This window comes from Leptonychotes weddellii, chromosome 9 (assembly GCF_054177405.1).
Source record: "Leptonychotes weddellii isolate Sample4059 chromosome 9, ASM5417740v2, whole genome shotgun sequence".
Lineage (NCBI taxonomy): Eukaryota > Metazoa > Chordata > Mammalia > Carnivora > Phocidae > Leptonychotes > Leptonychotes weddellii.
The window spans coordinates 77,274,269-77,298,134 of record NC_138377.1 but is presented as its reverse complement, the minus strand read 5'-3'; the positions used below and the strand labels follow the sequence as shown (position 1 = coordinate 77,298,134).

Sequence of the window (23,866 nt, the reverse complement as noted above, 5' to 3'; positions counted from 1 at the left end):
ATAAAGGTATTTCAGTTTTGACTTGTTCTAAGACAGGTGTTCCAAAGGTGTACAAATGGCCAATAAGCACATAAAAAGATTATCAACATCATTAGTCATTAGGAAAATACAAATTAAGCCCACAATGAGATACTACATCACACCCACTAGGATGCACATAATCAAAAAGGTGGACACATAAGTGTTGGTGAAGAGAAACTGGAACCCTTGCTACATTGCTGCCAGGAATGCAAAACTGGTGCAGCTGCTTTGGAAAATGGTTTGCCAGTTCCTCAGAATGTTAAACATGGAGTTATCATATGTTGCAGCAATATCCACAAGACATGAAAACCTACATCTATATGAAAATTTGTACATGAATAACAGTATTATTCATAATAGCCAAAACAATACAAATGTCCATCAACTGATGAATAGATAAACAAAATGTGGTATATCTATATAAGGGAATATGCCTTGGCTTTAAAAAAGAATGAAGTACTGATACATGCTACAATGGATGAAACTTAAAAATATTATTCTAGGCAAAAGAAGCCAGACACAAAAGACCACATATTGTATGGTTCCACGTATATCAAATGCCCAGAATAGACAAATCAACAGATTAAAAAGTAGATTAGTGTTTGCCAGGGGTTGGGAGGGGGAAGAAGGAGAAGTGTTTGCTAATGCGGACAGGATTTCTTGTTGGAACAATGAAAATGTACTGGAGTTAGCAGTGATAGATGCACAATTCTGGGAATATATGAAAAACCACTGACCTTGTACTCTTTAAAAGAGTGAACTTTATGCTCTGTGAATTATATCTCAACAAAGCTGTTATTTTTTTTTTTTTTTTAAGACTGCGGTGAAGGGCACCTGGGTAGCTCAGTCGGTTAAGTGTCTGCCTTCAGCTCAGGTCATGATCCCAGTGTCCTGGGATAGAATCCCGCATCGGGCTCCCTGCTTAGCGGGGAGCCTGCTTCTCCCACTCCTCCTCCCTATCCCTCCTGCTCGTGTTCTCTCTCTCTCTCTCCCAAATAAATAGATAAATAAATAAAAGACTGGGGTGAGACTGGAACAGATGCAGTTGTTTTTCCATTAATAAAAGTTGCCTGCCATATACTCATGGTATCAAGACATGACCAGATAGCGATGACCTTTGCCTTTTAGTTTAAGTTTAGTTAGGACCTAAAAGTGAATAGTGTTTACTTCTTTTAAGTTCCAGACGGCTATCAGAAGATGGAAGTAAAAGAAATAAGAAGATTCTTTTGGAGCAGACTGGATGTTTCTTCTTCAATATTCTTAAAGCCAGATGGGTTTGAGTGCTGACTTAAGCTGAGATTATTTTAAATACTTGGGAAAAAGCTGGATTTAACTTAGTAGGTGCTACTGTTTTGCAATTGTTGTCTGATAAAAGAATCTATTTCTGAGACATGCTGACAAGTAATGACCCAAATGTTGACAATAAAAGTCCTAAAAGGGTCTGTAAGAGGACTGTGCAGAAGCTGCCTTCATTAGATTTTGCAATTCAGTGGATATGGAGGACTAAATTAGGGGGAGGAGGCAAAGATGTCTAGAGAGTTTCAAGCCTAAATGATTAGAAAAGGATAGAACTCTTTATAGGAGGAAGGGCTGGTGTGAGTTCCACTGGAGGCAGACTGAGTTTGACGTGCTGAGAAAATCCCAGGGTAGTAACAGCATTTTTAGAGCTGGAAGCAACCACAGAGATTATCTAGTAACCAGTGCCTTTAATTTCAGATGAGAAATCCCAGGCTAAGTGAAGAGGAGCAACTTGCCCCATGTATAGCAGCAAATTGGTATCAGAGCTCCTAGGCTAACATTCTGCCCTGCAGGTACTTGACAATGTAGGTCAGGTACCCAGGACAGAAAGTGGTGCTAGAACTACTGGAAATCATCTGAATCATGGGGAGATTAAAGTTATGTGAGAGGATTTCCAGAGACATAAAGATGTTGAAATTAAAGACTGCAAGATAGACAGCAAAGACAGAGGTCCGGTTATTCAACTCCGGGCTCCCAGAGCAGCACCTCCTTCACTGAGATTGATCAAGGACCTGTGTTGTGACAGGCACTGTGCTCAGGATACAGTAGCAGATAAAACAGGCTCCCTGCCCTTTTGGAGCCAATAGCCCAGCAAGAGACAAACAGAGAAGTAGGCAATTCCAGAGCAGTATGATAGGTACTGAGCATTAGGAGAACACAGTATTGTGGGAGCAAGCCAGTCCCATAGAATTTCAGGTCCAGAAACCGGATTTCATCAGTTTAACCAGAATTTACTAGGCAGGCAGGAAAAGGAGAACATTAAGAAGGGGAAGATACTTAGAGAGCAGGGACTGAGCTCCACCTACCAAACTCACCAGACTCTGAAGGATAAGCTAGAATACTGATGTAGAAGTCTACAATGCGGGCTCCCCCTCTCCAGCTCTATCTTTCACTTGTGCTCAGCCTGAAGTGTGAAACCTTTCTCCATGTAGCTTTCCAGAAATGACAAGGTTGCTTAGTGAACTCAGAAGCCGGGGGAGGTGAATATTCTAGAAGGATATTCCATCAAAACCCATGAAATTATTCTTGTCCTCAAGAGGTATCACATTTTCAGGGACCAAAATATTCTGATTCCATCCTTAGCTAGAGCTGGATGACTACAGTCTGACAAACTGTGCACTCTGGCTTCCTTTTTAAAAACTCTATTTTGACAATCATACCTCTGTAAATGCAGTCTTTTAAATATTTATTTGCTTAATAGGCAATTCATTCAAGTGTTCAAAATTTAAAAGTACAATAGGGTATGCAGCAAAAAATCTCCCTTTTGCCCCTGTCCTACAGTCACCCAGGTCCTTGCCCCAGGCACAACTTCTGTTATCACTGTCTTGTATATCCTTCCAGAGACATTTTATTAATGCAATCCAAACCCTACCTTTTTTTTTAACTTAAAAAAAAGTGGGGTTTTTTTGGGGGGGAGCACCTGGGTGTTTCAGTTGCTTGAGCATCTGGCTCTTTATTTTGGCTCAGGTCATGATCTCAGGGTCATGAGATGGAGACCTGTTCCACACTAGGCATGGAGCCTGCTTAAGATTCTCTCTCTCCCTCTGCCCCCCCCGCCCCGCCCCTCTCTAAAAAAAGTTTTTTAAGTAATCTCTATGTCTAGTTTGGGGCTCAAACTCACAACCCCAAGATCAAGAGTCTCATCTCTACTGACTGAGGCAGACAGGCATCCCCAAATAATACTTTTTAAAAATTGCATCTTTATTTAATTACATTCTAGTCATGAGAATATACTGTAGTCACTCTGTTTGAACTTGAATAATAACATCTTTTTCTGATTTAATTTGAGAGATATCCTGTCCCCTAAACTATAAGTACAAATGTCTCTTAGAATGGGTGACTTCTGAAAATAGCTGATTTCATCCCATGTGTGTGTTACTAGTTTCACAGAGTATCTGTATCTCTTCTTTTTTTTTTTTTTAAGATTTTATTTTATTTATTTGTCAGAGAGAGAGAGAACGCACAAGCAGGGCGAGCAGCAGGCAGAGGGAGAAGCAGGCTCCCCGGTGAGCAAGGACTGGATCCCAGGACCCCGGGATCATGACCCGAGCCTAAGGCAGATGCTCAACCAACTGAGCCACCCAGGCGTCCCGAGTATCTGTATCTCTTAAGTTCTAGGAACACATTACTATTGCTTCCTGTGCAGAGATTCTGATGTCAACCATGACAGTGAAATAACGAATTCTTACAATAGGCTCTTTTGTTGTTCATTGGTGTTGACCCAAAGACTTTACTAGCTTTTTGGGTTTTTTAATCTCAGGACACATTTCACAAACTCTGTACTTTGTCAGGTGGAACCAGGTAGAGTTGAGCATGTCCCCAAAGCAACAGTGATGAGGGAGAAATCAGAAAGCGGAATAATTTGCCATGCTTCTGATGAATTTTCTATTCCTTGTGCTTTTACCCCCACATGACCCTAAATTATGCCCCTAGATTAACCTACAAAAGTATACTACTATTAGACATGAATAGTAGTGAATAATAATGGTTATGCATAACCATTAATTATGAGACCACCAAGATGCTAAAATTATTGGTTTGATCAAAGTTATTGGTGTTACACTAACCTATTGCCAGTGAGGGAGAACAAGGCAAGAGTCACAGTCTATTCCTCTTCTTCTGGAAAAAAGCAGCACAAACACCAAGGAGTTGCCAGGTATTACTGTCGACACTTTGCAGAGTTGGACAGACAGTATAAGACAAACCAGGGAAGGCTTGTGCTTCCAACTGATGAAGTCAATCTAAAAATTGTTACAGAATTTTTTTCAAGAACAATACATATAGCTTTTGGCTTTCGACTCGGAGGAAGCAAAGGTGCAACTGTCTTCGGTCGTCCCGAATCCAGGTTCATCCGACACCAGCCACCTCGGCCATGCCGCGTAAGTTCGACCCCAGCGAGATCAAAGTCGTGTACCTGAGGTGCATCGCTGGCGAAGTCGGTGCCACGTCTGCCCTGGCCCCGAAGATCGACCCGCTGGGTCTGTCTCCAACAAAGGTTGGTGATGACATCGCCACGGCAACCGGTGATTGGAAGGGTCTCAGGATTACGGTGAAACTGACCATTCAGAACGGACAGGCCGAGATTGAAGTGGTACCTTCTGCCTCTGCCCTGATTATCAAAGCCCTCAAGGAACGACCAAGAGACAGAAAGAAGCAGAAAAACATTAAGCACAGTGGAAATATTACTTTTGATGACATTGTCAATATTGCCCGACAGATGCGACACCGATCTTTAGCCAGAGAACTCTCTCGAACCATTAAAGAGATCCTGGGGACTACCCAGTCAGCGACTGTAATGTTGATGGCCACCACCCTCATACATCATAGATGACATCAACCGTGGCGTGGTGGAATGCCCAGCTAGTTAACTACAGAGGAAAATATTTCAATAAAGGATCATTTGACAACCAAAAAAAAAAAAAGTACATATATCCATACACAAGAAAGAAAAAGGGATTGAGGAAAGTGCTTTGATTTGCTTTTATAGCAGTAGGACTGGTTTGGGTGGCTCTATCCACCCTGCCTTCCAGAAGATAAGGGTATGTTCTATGGCTATAATATGAGCCTTTCTTTATGTAAAATTTAATGACACCCTGGCCTCATTATTTCCAGGCACTTCCAATTCTTCTATCTGGAAAATTAAAAGTGTCTTTAATGAGTGATATGAGGGTGTCCTCAGATCTCAGACAGACATGGTACAGAATAATGTCAATACCATTTGTTAGGTGTACTTACTGTATTCTTAAATTCCTTTATTGAGGAGGAGTAGACCACCCTAAGTACATTAGAAAATTAGACCTTAGAGGTGGCTGCATTTAATTCTTGGGAGAGGTACTTTATAAATTCTGAGAAATGTTAGCCAAAGCCTTCACTAAACCTAGATGCCTTCATTAGAAAGGAGGAGGAATTTGATTCCAGGTCACAAAGCAAGTTAGTAGCAGAGCTAAGATATGGACCTAGACTTACTCCTTTCACCCTATTATCACATTTGGAGCCCTCCTTATTGTTAGAACTGGTAAAATATTACCTCATATTCATATAGCTCCTAGTGCCACACCACATTCCGCATGTACAATCTCTCCTTTTGGCCCCCCAACGACCCTGTGTGCTAGGGACAATAAATGCAAGTGTTCTCTCTTTGAGGATAAGAAGGTTGCAACTCAAGAAGACACATAGTCTATAATAGAGTCAAGACTAACACCCGGTTCTCCCAATTCCCTCTCCAGGGCTCTTTCTACCATGCCATCCTGCTTGTCTGGTGCCTTCTATCAGTGAACTTTGGAAAACAAGTTTGAGACACCAGAATTAAAACGTCAGCTCATTAAAAATAAATAATTACATATTTTGTAGGTACAAAATGAAATATTCAAATCTCTCTGCTCCCTTTCCTCCGAGGTATTTAAACGTTAAACTGAGTTCTCTAGTTTTGCACTGTTCGGGTACTACTTTTCTAACAAATGTACCCTAATCAAATTGAAATAAAATTTTAAATACATGACATGGCAGGGAAGATGAGTCTGTAGTCGTCCCTTATTCCTGGCCCACTTCTGTCTCTATTGCCATGATTGAGTTTCTCAAGCCAGGACACATGGCCAACGACTATTTGAAACGTCTAGTATTCCCCCAAACACCTAACAGGCTTGTGGGTGGAAAGTGCAGCACCCCGGGGCAGAGAGAACCTGAATTCCAGACTTAGTTTTCCCCAGTCTCAAACCCGGTGTTGCCTGAAGAAGCCGCTTAAACTTTAGTTGGTTTCGTTCACTGCAAAATGAGGGGACTGAGCCAGTGCATACCGACGAATTTAACCCTGTGATTGTACTTATGCCTTCCCTCTGTCATCCAACAATGCACATTTCCCGTACTATTAAGCTTGCTTCGTCAGAAGTCGCTGCTCCTCCCTCCCCTGAAGCACTGGTGCCTCCTGCGGCGGACGGGGGCTGGGCTTGGTAGCCGAAGCCAGTCGGCGGACCGACAAGCTAAAAAAAGGCAAACACCGGAGGCTGGACCCGGCGCCACCCGCAGCCCCCGAACGGTTGCTAATTCGGGCCGGCGGGGCGCGCTGGCCTGCGCTCCCCCGGCCCCGCCACCTGTTCCCAGCAGCCAATGGGGCGCGCGGGAGGCGGCGGGGCGGGGCGAGACTACAAAAGGCCGGGGGCCGCGCGCCGCGACACCGCCTGCTGGCGCGCTCTCGGGAGGCTCGGACGGACGCGGCCGAGCACCGGGAACTTTCCGCTCGTGGACAAGCCGGGCGCGGGGCGATGCTGCGGGTGCGGTGTCTGCGCGGCGGGAGCCGCGGCGCCGAGGCGGTGCACTACATCGGCTCTCGGGTGCGTGCGCCGCCCGCCTCGGCCGGCGGCCGCGTGCGTCCCCCTCGCCTTCCCTGGCTTTCCCCAGGCAGCATTGCATGACAGTGTCCCTCTGGTTCCCTTTGGAAGCTCAGCTTCAAGAGCCTTTGCTGGCTGCCGGGAGCTCGGCGGTGTCCCGGGGGCAGCGGGAGGTGCATTGGGGCCACACCCCGTGGGTACAGTAGCGCTCTGCGCGTCTCGAGCCTCGGTGGCCGTCACTGCAGGGGCGCCGCCCTCCCAGTCGGACCCCGATTCGCTCCAAGAGGCTTCCGGCCCGGAGTGAGGGTGTGGGGGCGACGAGTGACACTTCTTAATACAAGGATGGAATTATTGGGGTTCGGCGCGGGGGGTGGGCGTAGAGCTGGGGAGCCTTCGGGGAAATGCGTGTGGTTCGGATGGACAGAAGAGGAGGCCAAGTGGGAATCTGGGACGGAGAGGGAGCAGGCAGGCCTACTCCAAGAGTAACATGGAGTCCTGAGTCGAGAGAGGAGTTGGAGCGAGTTCAGGCCGTACCCAGACTTTCGGCCGTGTTCCCTCTCCCCCCCGCACCCCCCTCCGCCCCGCCGCTTGCCGGGTTTGTAAGCGTGCGCCTGCAGACCCTCCTTAGCTCCTGGGACAGGAATAGCAGGGCAGGTTGGCTCCCTCCTGGCAACTGCTTCCAGAACAGCTGTCACTCTCCCTCTTGCTTTGGTCCCCACCCTGGCTCCCCTCCTGCCTCCTTCGTAAGGCATTTAACAGAGTAGGAGAGAGATTGGGCGCGGGGGTGCGGTGTGGGGTGTGGGTGGTGTTTGAGGTTTGCCCCATGGGTGAGGGACCTCCCTATTGTAGATTTTATAGGTCCTGGATTTTCAAAGGGCTGTTTTGAAGTTCTCTTTCCCGGCTGTTTAAATTTGGGTTAATTCTGTCTTGGCTAGCATACTATGGACCATCTGTGAATTGGAGCCGATGGCACTTGGTCACTCTCAGAACTGAAGTGCCAAAGAGTGGGAAGTGTGTGTTAGCACTGCAAAATTTTTAGTTTGAAGCTGATTATTCTGAAAGATAAGGTTCTTCACATATGCTTCTACATTTTAATTTGGACAAAAAAAAAAAGTCTAATATTAGTGACTTTTAATACTGAAGGGGGAAAGGAGGCTTCTTCCTCCAGCTGGACTTGGCAGGCAGATATGGAGCAGCTTTCTGTGGTTTTCTAGGAATGGGGGATCCATCATCTACGGAAGGGTTGCTTAAAGCTTGATTAAAACTTAATTGCAGTAAACCATTCTGAGATATAAATGGGGGTGGTCACTAGGGATAAAATCCTCTGAGGGGCTTTAGAAAGTTATGCCAATTAACAAACAGATAATTTATAAAAAACAAGAAGGCAAAACTATAGGCCCACTGCCCACCTATATGGTAACTAACATCTTGATTTACATTCTCCTAAAGGATTTTAAATGTCTACGTTATGCTGGGTTTCATTCTACCTCCTCTTCCCCGAAAGTACTGTATAGGACTATGCAGTAATCTTTTCTTTGTTCTTGGAAGCTTGGAAGAACCTTAACAGGATGGGTGCAGCGAACTTTCCAGAGCACCCAGGCAGCTACTGCTTCCTCCCGGAATTCCTGTGCAGCTGATGATAAGGCCACTGATCCTCTGCCCAAGGACTGCCCCGTCTCCTCTTACAACGAATGGGACCCCTTAGAGGAAGTGATAGTGGGCAGAGCAGAAAATGCCTGTGTTCCACCGTTTACCGTGGAAGTGAAGGTAAAGTAAGGGAATTCACATGTCTGAAGGGGGTTCACGCCTCACCTTCTGCAGGCTGGCTTCTGCTCCCACTGTCCTCTATAACTGCTTTCACTGTAGCTTACTCCAGACCTCTGAAATCCAGTGGTGATTTTAATTATCTTACCTGAAATTTCTGTGGGGTTTTATTTTTTTTAAAGATTTTATTTATTTATTTGACAGAGTGAGAGAGCGTGCACAAGCAGGGGAAGCTGCAGAGAGGGAGAAGCAGGCTCCCCACTGAGCAGGGAGCCCGAGGTGGGGCTCCATCTCAGGACCCCAGGATCATGACCTGAGCTGAAGGCAGACGCTTAACCCACTGAGCCACCCAGGCGTCCCTGGTGTTTCATACTATTTACACAAATAACTCCTTCCTCCAGATTCTGACAGACCTCATCTGGGGATGTTAGTTCTTTCACTGTTGTTCACGTCTTCCTTCACTGTAATGTTAGGGTTTAGCAGAATTTCACTTTGGCCCTCTTCTCTTAGCTCATCGGGTCCCACCTCCACTCTGGTCCAGATCTTTCTCCAGATCAACATGTTAAACTCCTTGCTGGGTATTGCCGTGGGACCTCAAGCCTGGCACATCTTGAGTTTAGCTGTCAGCCACTCTGCTATACTGGACCCTTCTTCAGTCCTTCCTTTCCAATTTTGGCATTCCTATTTACTAGAGCTGAAACATCAAGGAGTCATCTTTGATTTCTCCTTCAGTCACATCCTCCACATCCATCCTCCAAGATCTAACAAGTCCTTTATCAAAAGCAACCTTGCCTCCATCCCTCTGCTGCTGCCTTAGGTCAGGATCGTATCCACTGCCTGGACTATCACAGCTTACCCTCATTTGTTCTTCTCTCCAAACCACCTTCTAGCTTCTGTGAGAGTGCTTTTTTAATTTTATTTTTTAAAAAATATTTTAATTATTTATTTGACAGAGAGAGAGACAGCAAGAGAGGGAACACAAGCAGGGGGAGTGGGAGAGGGAGATGCAGGTTTCCTGCAGAGCAGGGAGCTGGACACGGACACGGGGCTCAATCCCAGGACCCTGGGACCATGACTGGAGCCAAAGGCGGACAGCTTAACGACTGAGCCACCCAGGTGCCACGAGAGTGCTTTTTTTTTTTTTTAAAGATTTTTTTTTTTTTTAATTTATTTATTTGAGACAGAGAGAATGAGAGAGAGAGAGCACATGAGAGGGGGGAGGGTCAGAGGCAGAAGCAGGCTCCCTGCCGAGCAGGGAGCCCGATGCGGGACTCGATCAAGGGACTCCAGGATCATGACCTGAGCCGAAGGCAGTCGCTTAACCAACTGAGCCACCCAGGCGCCCAAGAGTGCTTTTTTTAAAACCAAAATTGGATCACGTTGCTCATCCTGCTCCTATCATTCCTCTATTTCCCAATCTTCTACATGTCCCCTCCCCCCGCCACCACCTCAGATAAAGTTCTCACAGTATTTCAAGATCATTCACAATCTGGCTCTTGTCTGCCTTTCCAGGACTCCCCATTTCAATCACTAGTTCATCTTAGAGGTGTTCCCCAAACAACCCTCATGTCTGTGTTCCCACTCAGGACTCCTTCCACCTATGTTCCTGTACCTCTCTTATCTGTAGTTTAAACCTACCCTCTTACTACCACAGAGGTCTGATGGTCCCTTCCCCAAAACCTTCCAGGGTTTCCCTGGCAACAAGTGATATCTCTCTTCTGAAAACTCCTAGTGTTATCTTTCAGACTCCTAAGGCCGGGCCTCAGTGGATTGGTGTTCAGGTTCAGAAGGAAGTGTCATCCACATTGCAGACACAGCCTGAGCTTCCATTAATAGTGGGTTAGAAATATATCTTTGTTGTACTTAAATTCTTCCAGAATATTTACATTGTTATTTATAACATGGATTAAGGAAATAAGTTCTGTTACATCATTGCCATCATCATCAGAAATGCTGCCTACCTTGTACCCAGGCTCCAGAGGTATCAGCACAAAAGACCTTGCTTTCTGTTCAGAGAGATAAGATCTTCGTCTAGAAACAAAGACTAAAGCTAAATATCTTATGCCAACCACCTGGCCGTTAAACTGAATGCCAGAAGAGTAAAGGAAAAAGCAATGACCAAATGTGGGAGAGTTAGGAAGTCTTCTTGAAGAAAATGACTCTTTAATTAGACCTCGAAGGCAGGGTAATAGAAAAAGTCGTAACTTCTAACTGTTCTGAAACTACCTCTGGTTCTGATATTTGACGTTTGATGAACAGATTAATTTATGTATCGTCCATGTGTTTTATTTTTTTCCTTTTTTTTTTTTTAAAGATTTTATTTATTTATTCATGAGAGACAGAGAGAGAGAGAGAGACAGAGGCAGAGGGAAAAGCAGGCTCCCTGCGGAGCAGGGAGCCCGATGCGGGACTCGATCCCAGGACCCTGGGATCATGACCTGAGCCGAAGGCAGACGCTTAACTGACTGAGCCACCCAGGCGTCCTTCATCCATGTGTTTTAAAAAGACATGATCTTTTTTAAGTCTTTTCTTGAAAAGAAGTCCCATCCCTAACCATTTTAATTGGGTGGAATTCAATTTCAAATTCAAGCAATAGCTATCCTTTTCCTTGTCTATAATATTGTTGACTTTTGTACTATGTAATCTTATGAAAACCGACATGATTCTCAGACACGATTTTGAGTTCTCTGTCATTTGTAGAAAGTGTACCAGGCTGAAGTCAGGAGACCAGGACTGAATTATGTATTTGATTAAGAAGCTTGATGCTAGGGGCGCCTGGGTGGCTCAGTTGGTTAAGCGACTGCCTTCGGCTCAGGTCATGATCCTGGAGTCCCAGGATCGAGTCCCGCATCGGGCTCCCTGCTCGGCAGGGAGTCTGCTTCTCCCTCTGACTCTCCTCCCTCTCATACTCTCTGTCTCTCATTCTCTCTCTCTCAAATAAATAAATAAAATCTTTAAAAAAAAAAAAAAAAAGAAGAAGCTTGATGCTAGTCTTGGCTAAGTAGCTCTTTGACCTTGTGCAAGATTCCACAAATTTCTGGGCCTCAATAAAGTGAAGATATTAAGAGGTTTGCTATCTACCTAACAAGATTAAAGATGAAGGTAAAAGGTTATATGCTAAGTATTTCAAGGGACAGAACCACACTTTGTTACTGTTGTATGGATCTAGATTTACATTACAAAAGTACATTGGGAGTGCAATGATTGTAGATATTACTAGTATTAGCAGTATTGATTTCATTCAGTTTTCTGGTTATTTCTGCTTTATGCCACATGCTAAACTAGGTAATGAGGGAGAGAAAAGTAAAGGCATTCATGGCCCCTAGAAGGCAAGGCCTTACTGATAGAGAAAAATGATACAGATGTATTAATCAGCTTGGGAACAATGAAAGATAAAATAATGTATTAAACTGCTTATGGGCAATTAGAGCATAAGTTTGGTTGGAAGATATAAAGGCTAGAGGAATTTTATGGGAGTAAGGACTGTAGTTGTCAGGAAGCAGTTTTTTTTTTTTAAAGCTTTTATTTATTTATTTATTTGAGAGAGAGAGAGAGAAACAGCATGAGAGGGGATAGGGTCAGAAGGAGAAGCAGGCTCCCCGCCAAGCTGGGAACCAGATGCGGGACTCGATCCCAGGACTCTGGGATCATGACCTGAGCCGAAGGCAGTCGCTCAACCAACTGAGCCACCCAGGTGCCCTGGGAAGCAGTTTTTAAAAGCTATGTAGCTTTTTATTCTGTAAAACGTAATGAATACTTTCCACCAAATATGTGCTTTTTGTTTTGCTTTTTTCTTTAAAATAAAGCTCTTAAGAAAGGACCTTTTGTAAGATACAAAGTCACCCAAGGTTAATGTACTATACGCTTTAAGCTGGATAAATAAGAAGTTTCGATTGATATTTCATAGCCTTCCAAAGACAGTATTTAAAATTCATTTGGCAGCGCCCCCCCCCACCCCGAGGGGTTTTAAACTCTGAAAGCCTATAAAGTTTCTAGGAGTGCAGCCACATCTCCGCAAGAGATTATTAAAAACATCATATGCTAAGCATTTAATGTAGTGTTTTTTATCTTGCAGACACTTGGTAAATAATTGCTAACTCATTTAGCAGGGTTACAAAGGAAGTGTAAATAATTCCTAACTATGTCTTGGAAAATGTAATGTGCCTTGATCATTTGGACTTTGTTCAACCTTAGCCAGACAGGGTATGAGTTACACAAGAAAATTCACACTTGTTCAAATAGCTTTTTTCCCCCCCAGGAAAGTTTAGTTCCTATTTACCAAGGCGAGCTTCATTCTGCATAGTTACACAGAATACTTTGGAATGTGTCTGGCAAGACAGCATGGCTATGCATCTGCTGGAACCAGTTTTAAAGTTTCAAAGGCTTCTTGTCCTTTAGCGGACTGTAAGCGATGTGCCTGGCATGAGAAGGAGGAAGTGATGAATGGAGGGGTAGTACCACGATGTGTCTGAGAGGAATATAAAGACTCATTATTATCCTCTTCTCCTGGGGGCTGCTGCTGGATTTCCTAGGGGTAGAAAACAGTGGAATGCTTTTGTTTTTAAAAAGAGTAGATTGATCTTAAAAACTACGTAAATTAATACTGATAATTTGATTCTGATGATATTTGTCACAGGCCAGAAATTGAGCCTGTTGTTTTCCTGTAGATCTTCAAAAGTAAAGCAACTAACCAATAATGTTGAAAGGGACCAGCAAACTTATTTCTGCCAGATAATAAACATTTCAGGCTTTGCAGACCCTAAGTCTCTGTCACAACCACTCACCTCTCGACTCTGCCACTGTAGTGCAAAAGCAACTACAGACAGTATGTAAATGAATGTGTCTGTGTTCCCAAAACTTGTATTTAGTAAAAAAAAAAAAAAAAAATCTGGCCGTGGACTTTAGTTTGCCGACCCGTTTTAGAGCCTCACTGGCATCCTCCATGTTTGTTAAAGACGTGTTTTTCAGATTCTTGTTCCTTCACCAGCAGGCTCAGCTCCAGCCTTTTACTGGTGCGAACCTAGGTACTGAACTAACAAGAGGCAGGTCTGCCTCCATATATTTGAATTTATCAGACTGAGGTGGAAATGGAAGTAGAGACAGAAAACCTGGAAAAGACATCGTCTTTGACATTCCTGGGCTAGACATCTAGACACACTCTCTCTCATTACCCAGTTTCCTTCTTCATAGCCCTTAACCACTATCTGAAATTGTCTGATTTGTGATAGAAACCTTATCTGACATGATCGGGACTGGTAGTCAGTTAATCGATGATATGAGGAAGTATTTTTTTTTTAAATACCTGCTTTAAATATTTTTTAAACTTAAAATATATAGATGTATATCACTTTGCCAGTCTTTTGATGAAAGTCCAAGGTTTTTTCCTAGCGTTTGGATCTTCTGATTGGAATTCTGCCTCATCTATCTTGATAAATTACATCCATATATATAGTCTACATTTCCCAATGTATTTCTGTAAATTGAGAACTTAGGCACATGCAAAACAATGTGAATGAAGAATCCTTCTACATTTTTATATTTTTGAAAACCAATATTTTACAGTTGTTCTGCCTGCCCTATTTCAACAGTCATTTTTGGCAAATTGAGCCTTTTTAAAGCATTTAATTGGTTTTCATTCAGTTGTCTTTTAAAATGCATATCACCCTTGGACACTTTCTAAATGTTAAGCTTTTTTTCAGCTGCCAAAAGTGTGTGAATTCACTTATTGGATCACTTCCTTCGATGACAAAAGGACTTGAGGTGGTATGAGAACTTGGAAAGACTGGGGAGGGGAGGCATGTCTGCAGGGAAAGCAAGGAAGTACCAGAGGCAGACTTGCCCTGCTGCATAATTTTGCCAAGTGCTAATTCTGTTGAATGAGAAAATCAATAATGGATTTTTAAGAGCAACAAAGAATGTTTGAGAATATGTCCCTAATTTTAAGGGGGCAGTGTCCTATTTTCCTACAGAGTATCTTGCGGTGCTGTTTTCTAGACAGAATTCTGGGATGCATGGGTAGGTAGCACATGGTTTTATCTAAGTACAGATGTGCTTTTATCCTCTTACGCTCTTTTGTTTGTTCTCTTATTTGATTTTGTTGAGACTATCTAACAGAGTACCTATGTCCTGTTTTGTCTATGAAGCTTTGTCTATGAAGGACCAGTAAAAACTGGTCCAAGAAGACTCCAAGCCCATCTGAGGGCAGACATGCTGTGAACGGCAAGGTAGAAGACCCCAGGCAAAGGGAGCAAAAGGTCTCAAAACATCAAGAAAATTTAGAATTCTTCATTCAACAAATAATTGAGTGTCTTCTCAGAGAGGCAGTATGCTCGGTGCTGGGGATCAACACTAGACAAGACATAGTCTTAGTCTCATTTCCATTAAATTATACAAATCAGGAGCACCTGGGTGGCTCAGTCAGTTAAGCGGTTAAGTGTCTGCCTTCAGCTCAGGTCATGATCCCAGGGTCCTGAGATCGAGCCCGACATCGGGCTCCCTGCTCATCGGGAGTCTGCTTCTCCCTCTCCTCCCTGCTCGTGAGCTCTCTCTCTCTTTCTCTCTCTCAAATAAAAAAAAAAAAAAAAGAAGCTATACAAATCATTGTTCACTGCCTAGGACCTTATCATGAGTTGTATTTTTCTCCAATTAAGTATTTCGCTTACTTTCTCCTGCTTCTAGGCCAACACATATGAAAAGTACTGGTCATTTTACCAGAAGCACGGAGGCCATTATTTTCCCAAAGATCATTTGAAAAAGGCTGTTGCTGACATTGAAGAGATGTGCAATATTTTAAAAATGGAAGGAGTAACAGTGAGGAGACCTGACCCCATTGACTGGTCATTGAAGTATAAAACTCCTGATTTTGAGTCTACGGGTAAGTGATGTTGGATACCTAAACTGCTAGTGTCTTATTTTGTAATATCTTTCTTAATGTGTAAGGAGAAAGTTCAAATAATCTATCAGAGATTCCTTTCTTTTAATAATCCTTCAAAACTTTAAAGATTACTTAGGAACAGATTGGTTCTTTTTGATATGATTAAGATGTCCATATTCTAAACTCCATTGTAAATCAGAATCTTCTTGAAAGAAGCAGTTTTTCTAAACCTTATGATCATTTCCTTTCATAAAACGGTGGATTCTATGTCATTTTCCTCAAGTATAGAAGTTAAGAGGGGAACAGAAACATTCCCATTCTAGTTTTAACTGACATTGCTACAAGATTGTTCTTGTGCCTGAATTCAGTGTTCTAATTTACAGTTCTGGAAATGATCCTTGGCCCAATTTTTATCTTGTGCTACTGATATTCCCTGAGGAACTCTGTTTCTATGTAGCAAGAAAGGAGCTTACAAAACATGAAAACTTGGTGGTTCTAGATCTCTTTGAACAAGGACCTTATTGCTTCATTTCTTTTCTTCCTCTTTCTTTCTCTCTTTCTCTCTTTCGTTTTTCTTTCTTTCTTTCTTTCTTTCTATCTTTCTTTCCTTTCCTTTCCTTTCCTCCTTTCCTTTCCTTTCCCCTTCCTTCCCTCCCTCCCTCCCTCCTTCCTTCCTTCTCTTTGCCATCCCCACACAGAATACTCATGCTGATAATCTAGTATGTATCACTCCATCTTTTTCCATTTGCATATAAATGTACGCATACACATTCCTATAGGTTTTCTGCAATTTTTTTTAACCAAAACCTGGGATCCTATTATATAAACTCTTCTGTCTTGGAAATTAGCATTACTGAGGTTGTTGTGGAACTTTTTGGTCTGACAGGTTTATATGGTGCGATGCCTCGAGACATCCTGATCGTTGTGGGAAATGAGATTATCGAGGCTCCCATGGCATGGCGTGCCCGCTTCTTCGAGTACCGTGCATACCGGTCAATTATCAAAGACTACTTCCACCGTGGCGCCAAGTGGACAACGGCTCCCAAGCCAACAATGGGTGATAAGCTTTATGACCAGGTAAGACCCTAATTATAGGTGAGCTTATTAGTAATTTTTCTCAATAATCCAGAGAATGACATAGATTCTCTGATACCTTGTACTTAGTATGCATTTGAGAAACTGAGAACATCACCTTCTTTCAAAAAAATAAAAAATGATTGTTTTATGATGAAAATAAGAGTAAATGATATTTGTGATAATAAGAGTAATAGTAATAGCTAACACTTACCTGGTGCTTACCATGTGCTAGGTCTTGAGCTAAGTGCTTTTATACATCGTCAGTCCTGCTTATTCTTCACAAAACCCTCTGAGGGAGGAGTATCAATGTTCCCTTACTGGGAGGAAAACTTTCCTAAAGGCACATAGCTATTCTGTGGTAGAAACAGAAAAGTCACTCAACTGAACTCCATTCTTTTCTTCTAGAGAAACAATGTGGTCTACAGGCTAAATTCACAGTAAAAGGAAGTATATATTCCTTCTTAGGTCACTTATTATTTAATCATTTATAGAAAGAATCAAAAGATCAAAATTTCTTCTAGGGGTTGAAAGACAGAAATAAGTAATGAATTCATTCCACCACACCAAATCAATTTTGGCAAGGGATGCATGGCATCTCATTTTATGGTATGAGTTAGGCTCAGGACCAAATTCCTTTTCTAAAAGAACAGAATGACTTCATCCTGTTGACTTTCAGTATTGTAGCTAGCTACATAAATCAATGTATTGGTCATGAATATTTTCAGAATTATTACTATCGCTGTACCATTTCCTTCCAAGTATCAAGAAATTGCTGTCATGCCCAGTTTTTGGTTTTTGTTTTTTGTTGTCAGTTTATTTTGATTTAGTTAGCATGGGCCTACATCTTCCCCATGCATGTTTTAGTCTAAAATGGGGTAGTACTATTTTGGGAAATGATGATGTTGAATTAATTCTCTTAGTAATGAATGCCCCATAAGTAATTTCCTTTGTATGTATTCATTCTTGTTCCAATTAGAATTACCCTATCCATTCTGTAGAAGACAGACACAGATTGGCTGCTCAGGGAAAATTTGTGACGACTGAGTTCGAGCCATGCTTTGATGCTGCTGACTTCATTAGAGCTGGGAGAGATATTTTTGCACAGAGAAGCCAGGTCAATAAAAGTTGCCTCTTAAATTCCACACTTTATTATTATATTTTTATTTATTATTTACCTGTACATTGTTGTATTTATTTTATGAAAATATTTTCATCCTGACTATTTTTAGTTCTATGTTTACATAGAACCAAATCTATAGAATTTCATCCTCCTTTCATTTTCAGGTTACAAACTATCTGGGCATTGAATGGATGCGGAGGCATCTTGCGCCAGACTACAGAGTGCATATCATCTCCTTTAAAGATCCCAATCCAATGCATATTGATGCCACCTTCAATATCATTGGACCTGGTCTTGTGCTTTCCAACCCTGACCGACCGTGTCATCAGGTAAGGGAGCTCTTAAGACTCTGGAGAAGCAATAGAGTCTAGCAACTGAAGTAATTACCGTGTTTATTTTAAGCACTTCCATGGTTCCTAATGGTTCTAGATGACAAATTCAGCAGTGCTCAACATTATGATAATCAAACATTGGATTGCTTATGGTGGATTTACTACAAGGTGTCCAGAACTCACAAATGTACATTGTAGCCATGATAATTAGTATAGTGTCATCAGACTTTGACTTTCCTTGCTTGCTGCTTTCAAAGCCTCCAGTTTGTGTGTCTGTGTGTGTTTTTATCGAACAGAGTATATTATCCCATAGCTTGCAGCCAAGATCCCATAGCAGCTGAGTTGCAGACAGAATGATCCCTGCATGGCTGGGCAATGCCCCTGGGTAGTGGGTGTCTTCCTCCCTCTCCGGTGGGTCAGGACCCCTTTGGTCAGCCCCAGCCTTCAGGGAGGAGCAGAGCCACGGCGCTGCAGCTAGTCTGTCCCTATCACCTGCAGCCTCCTACCTCTCCTCCTTCCCTCCTACTTTCAGTTGGGCGGTGAGTGATTCTGTGTTATTTGGTAAGTTGCAGTACACCTTTTAAAAATGACTATTTTACCATGTCACTGTTCATTTCCATCCCGTATATTTATACCCAATGACCAAGATTACTTATCTGATGTTTCATTTTAATATAATTTATTGATAAACTGAGTATGTGAACATAGGGATGGCTGGGTGATAGTAGGTCACTAAGGACAATTATGGTTCTTTGGGAATACACCCTTAGCATCTATCCTTATGCTGTGGTAGAGATGCAAAGTGATGGACTATGAAATGGATGGACTATGGGTTTAACACAGTCACATTTTTGTTTCCTTAGTAGCTAAATAGGAAATATTTTCCTTTTCTTTAGTGCTAATTTGTCAAGGAAAGTATCTTCTGTATTTTAAGATCTCTGAAACCTAAATAAAACATGAGAATATTTTTAAAAGCTTTAACATTTCTGTTACTTTTTTTAATTTTAACCTGGTAATATGGGGATTTTATGTACATTTCTAATTTGGATTCAGACAAAATCATTTCAAATGTTTGGAAATTTAATTTTTTTATTTTGGCAGTTGAGAAGTCAGTGTCTCAAAAAGAATTATTAATCATAAGAGCTATCAGAGACTAAATATGATAATAACAGCATATATAGACTTAAACCTCCTTGGAGTTTGTTTTTTGGTTTTTTGTTCGTTTTTGTCTTACAGATTGATCTTTTCAAGAAAGCGGGATGGACCATAGTTACTCCTCCAGTACCAGTCATCCCAGATGGTGTGTTTACTATTGTATGCTCAGAGCCTCAAATGAGTGCCTCAGTGACTGAGGATCTTGCATCCATAGACAGCAGCCCCAATTTTAGCACTTTACAGAAAACGTTTCCCCTGAAGGAGTAAACTAGCACTTGGGCCTATAGGTATAAGAACAAGGCTGGGAATTATTTTTGCAACCTCTACTTCCATAGACAATGAAAAAGAGAAGATGGGAAAAATCAGTATAAAGCAACATCACAAAGCAAGGAATGACTTTTTAAAGAAAACAAGGTGAAATCCAAATGTGTAATGGGTATAGATTGAGTCCTAACATTTATAGATAAATTGTCTTAAGATTAAAATAAAATTCCACAGGGAAAGTGAACTACTGAAAGAATGGAAGTGTCACTTTACTATTCTTCACTTTGGAACTCTTGCTTTAAACAAAAATGATAGTAGACATGATTTAACCGTTGTTACCATTTTTAGATCACCCACTCTGGATGTCATCCAAATGGCTTTCCATGAATGTCTTAATGTTAGATGAAAAGCGTGTCATGGTGGATGCCAATGAAGTCCCAATTCAAAAGATGTTTGAAAAACTGGGTATGTACAAAAACGAAACGTGGTGTCATGCATGAAAGTATTAAACCAGAAGAGCTAAAGAGATTACCTGCTAGGTCTGACGTATGATTTATCTAATTCAATTTCTGTTCCTTTTAGAGGTACCACATTATTTCGTAGATGCACAGTATTTTTACTGTTAACAATCATAATCCCAAAGGGTTGGAGATGCATTCCAGGTTCCTCAGACCCTCCCTTAGCAATAAGTATATCAATCTTCTGTGACTTATCTAACCTCTTGGTGCCCACGTATGAAGAACTACCCCCTTTGTAGATGAGCATAGAGATTATTCAGTCCTTCCACAAGTAAGAAATTGAATTGTTGAGGGTCCTTTAAAAGTCATTTAATTGTCATTACATATTTTAAGGGACATCTAAGGGTACAGACAGATACAGAAGTGACTTAATGTGTGTGGTAAGTACAATGAACCAAGTAATGAAATGCAGTAGACAGTGTCAGTAAATCATTCAGTTTTGAACTAAGAACTGGTTTTTACTCAGGTGGGAATTTGCTTATCCTGATATTCAAAATTTAAAATAGTTATTCTGACAGTATTGAGGAAAGTGTTGAAAGAAAGGATTTTCATATGGCTAGGACATAGAGTACAGAAGTATGTATGTTTATCACTCTTCACATACTTGACATCCTAAGTGTCAAATAAAGCCAGGAAGTATATACTTGTTGAAAGTGAGTCAAGCTTTGATTCATGTCTTATATTTCAGGTATACTACCCAGAAGAAATGATTTGCCCCTTTGACCCATCCTTCTTTAATGTGGTGTCCGTTGAAAAGGATTGGCCTGTCAGTTTTAGACTGAGCCCAATCTAATGATTTGACCTCTAATGCTATGCCACTTTTTTCCTGACTTCCTTGAAACAGCCCAACTGCATTAGTTCAGTTTCTTTGTCCATTAAGATTATATTGTTTCTCAACTTAAAATATTATTAAGAACCAGATATGTGATTCATAATATTATTTTATAATTGTAGACACAGGGAACTTGTTAAAGCAAACTTTATCAAGCAACTGGAACCTTTCCAATTCAGGATTAAAATGGCTCTAGGCATCTGAATAAGATAGATACATCTGTCTACCAGGAAACATACTTGTGTTTAAAAGTCCACTCTTTATCCCAAGCCCACTCTTTACCCCTTCCACACTGTATTCTTACTTCCCCAAGCCCTGCTCAGTCTCGCTTTCCTGGGAAAGTCCTTTCTGATGGCCCCTGCTGCCTCCCCTCCCTGACTACCTCACCGGAAGCTTTAGTGACTCTATAGCTGTATTTCCCCTCAAAATAATGCGTTCCCTGAGGGAGGAGGATAGATTTTCTTTTTAAAATCCTGTTATGCTGAACACAATAGATTCCTTTCTAAATACAGTTGGTTGACTGGGCCATGCACATCATCACAAGCACATCAGTACAAAATGATGCCAGATTAAACTACTCGCCTGAATAGATTTAGTACCTGAATGAGCATACAATCCAGCATATTAAAATATAAGCTCGGTTCCATTGTTTTCTTAAGGTGGTAAAGTTAATCCCGTCAGACACATCCACTCATCCAACCCGTTGACTTGTGCATTGTCAGCAAAACAAAATAGACTTCACAGTCTCTGCTGACTTTCTGGTGAAGACTTTATATTAGCAGTGGAATAGGTTAGATGAAATATAATTGGTGACAGTACAGTTGAAAGACTGTTTGGGGTTCAGGTAGACTTGAGGATTACAGACACAGGATTCCTACCCATCTTTGGGCTTACTTCCTATGGGAGAATCTCCTTGGGAGTCCATCCAACTGACTACATGTCTCTCTTTTGATGCAGGTATCAACACCATCAAGGTTAATATCCGTAATGCCAATTCCCTGGGAGGAGGCTTCCACTGCTGGACCTGTGATGTCCGGCGCCGAGGCACCCTGCAGTCCTACTTTGACTGACCGGGCCTGATGGCGCTGATGGATTGGCCTCCAAGAAATCTAGGAAGCTTAGGGATAAGGTTCACTCTCCCAGTTGAAAAAGTGCATGAACTGTAGTGCTTTAAACAATCATATCCTTAACAGGGGTCTTAAGCCTGGTTTATTTTTATTACTTTTCTTTGATGTAAGGAAATAACTTGTGCTAGGTCTTACTGTCTCCTCCTAAATTCATTTACTATTTGGCTTCAAGTGTAAACATTTGGTGAATGTGTACCAACAAAAGTTAGTTGTTTGAGTAACTCGGCCACTAATATTTAACCGTCTACCTCTGTTTTTAATTTTCTTTCCAAAAAGCAGCTTGAAATGTTGGTCCTAATATTCATTATTTTTTCCTTTTTTCTAAGACTTGTGAATGTTTGTGTCACTTCTTTTTTCTAAATGAGAGAAAGATTTAAAATGTACACAGATCTTAAGCAGAACCAGATAATTGTCTCTTTTTCTAATGAGGAATTTTGGTAATTTCTAATTTTTTGTCTTTAAAAAATAATCTAGACTATGCAAACATTTTAAGTGAATTTTCCATGAATGTTTTTAATATTCTTATTTCAACATTGGTGACACTTGCTACTAAAAACCTTTTCATACAACTTACCTCATTTCAAGTGATTTAGTTTTTTTTTCCTCTGTCCAAATTTTACAGAAGTATTTAGTGCAATAGGTTATAACCATCAGTTCCGATCCTAAATTTTGATGTCCAGTATCTAATGGATATATTGCATCTTTGATAATCTAAGCTTGGTTTACAGATGTGCAAATTATTTCAAGCAAGACCTTAAGAGCATTAAAAAAAACTAATGGAGGTAAAACCTACATGCAATGTGAAATAATTTTAATGTTGGATTGTACATGTATTTTTATTCTAATAAACTTTTATGTTACAGAATGGATTTCATGAGAGTTTGGTCCAATTATTTTAAGCATAAGTAAATTATAAGAATGTAGCTCTAGGGACAGAATTCTAATGCTCTGAAATAATATATTCATCCCCAGTAAATGATTTAAACATAATACTTGTATTCAGAAATGTTTAGCAGAGTCAGATTTTATTAGTTTTTTTTAAGATCTATTTTATTTATTTGAGAAAGAGAGAGAGCACATGGGGGAGGAGCAGAGGGGGAGCAAGAGTGAGAATCCTCAAGCAGACTCCATGCTGAGCACAGAGCCTGACTCAGGGATAAATCCCACGACCCTGAGATCATGAGCTGAGCTGAAACCAAGGGGTGGACACCTAACCGACTGAGCCACCCAGGCGCCACCAAATTTTATTAATTCATTCATTCAAAAATATCTGAATGTCTTCTGAATATAAGGGACTAATCCTAGGCCCCAGAAAAGAAAGGGAGTCTCTGTTCTCAAGGTGCTAAATGTTTGGACTCATGAGAAATCTGGGAGAGGGGGTCGTAGGGTGGGGAAGATGTGCTCTGAAATGAGCCACAGGTTCACCCTATGCCCGTGCCCATGACAACACCTTTAGCTCCATTGTATTCTGGTGTCCTTTTTTGCCCACCACAGGAACACCTATCAGTTCTACACCGAGGCTAAATCCTGCTCAAGAAGTCCACAGAGTCATGTGGACTGGTGCACACATAGGGTGTATATTCCCAGGTCTAAATACTGCTCAGCAGTTCTATTACAAACCCCTCCACATTATCCCCAGTGCCTATTCCAAACCTTCACTATGTTCTCTTATCTGATCTGTTTCATTTTTCACAGAGAAAATAAAGGCAGTCCAGTGTCAGCTCCCTCAGCTTTTCTGCTCCAATCCCCCGCAGATTGGTCTGCATTTGCATTCTCTGGTTGAAGTCCTTTCTCTCCTCGCCTTTATAGCTAAGCTTCATCTTGAAGTAGGCTTCCTCTCATCACTTGTCTTTACTTCTCGACCCTCTACAAAGAGACACTTCTCTCACTGCTACAGAAAATGAGGTAAACCTTCTGAGCAGGTCTAACCCATACACCTA

At 41.6% G+C, this 23,866-nt stretch overlaps 1 protein-coding gene and 1 pseudogene across 3 annotated transcripts in view; both read left to right on the top strand.

The window, feature by feature from the left end:
* The window catches only part of GATM (glycine amidinotransferase), a 42,903-nt gene extending 20,108 nt beyond the window's left edge, over positions 1–22,795 (top strand). Inside the window, exons 1-9 of one of the 3 annotated variants that reach the window (XM_006727441.3) lie at positions 6,699–6,866; positions 8,412–8,630; positions 15,306–15,501; positions 16,388–16,578; positions 17,555–17,692; positions 17,863–18,027; positions 19,267–19,330; positions 19,798–19,914; positions 21,757–22,795. In XM_006727441.3, the coding sequence (XP_006727504.1) occupies positions 6,798–6,866; positions 8,412–8,630; positions 15,306–15,501; positions 16,388–16,578; positions 17,555–17,692; positions 17,863–18,027; positions 19,267–19,330; positions 19,798–19,914; positions 21,757–21,869 (1,272 nt within the window). In that variant the 5' untranslated portion in view covers positions 6,699–6,797 and the 3' untranslated portion in view covers positions 21,870–22,795. Of the gene's footprint in view, positions 1–6,698; positions 6,867–7,040; positions 7,164–8,411; positions 8,631–15,305; positions 15,502–16,387; positions 16,579–17,554; positions 17,693–17,862; positions 18,028–19,266; positions 19,331–19,797; positions 19,915–21,756 lie in introns of those variants that run through there. The other 2 variants (XM_081831036.1, XM_081831035.1) reach the window with 2 other exon arrangements.
* LOC145723498 (large ribosomal subunit protein uL11 pseudogene) lies at positions 1,380–5,219 on the top strand (annotated as a pseudogene).
* Positions 22,796–23,866: the final 1,071 nt, after the last annotated feature.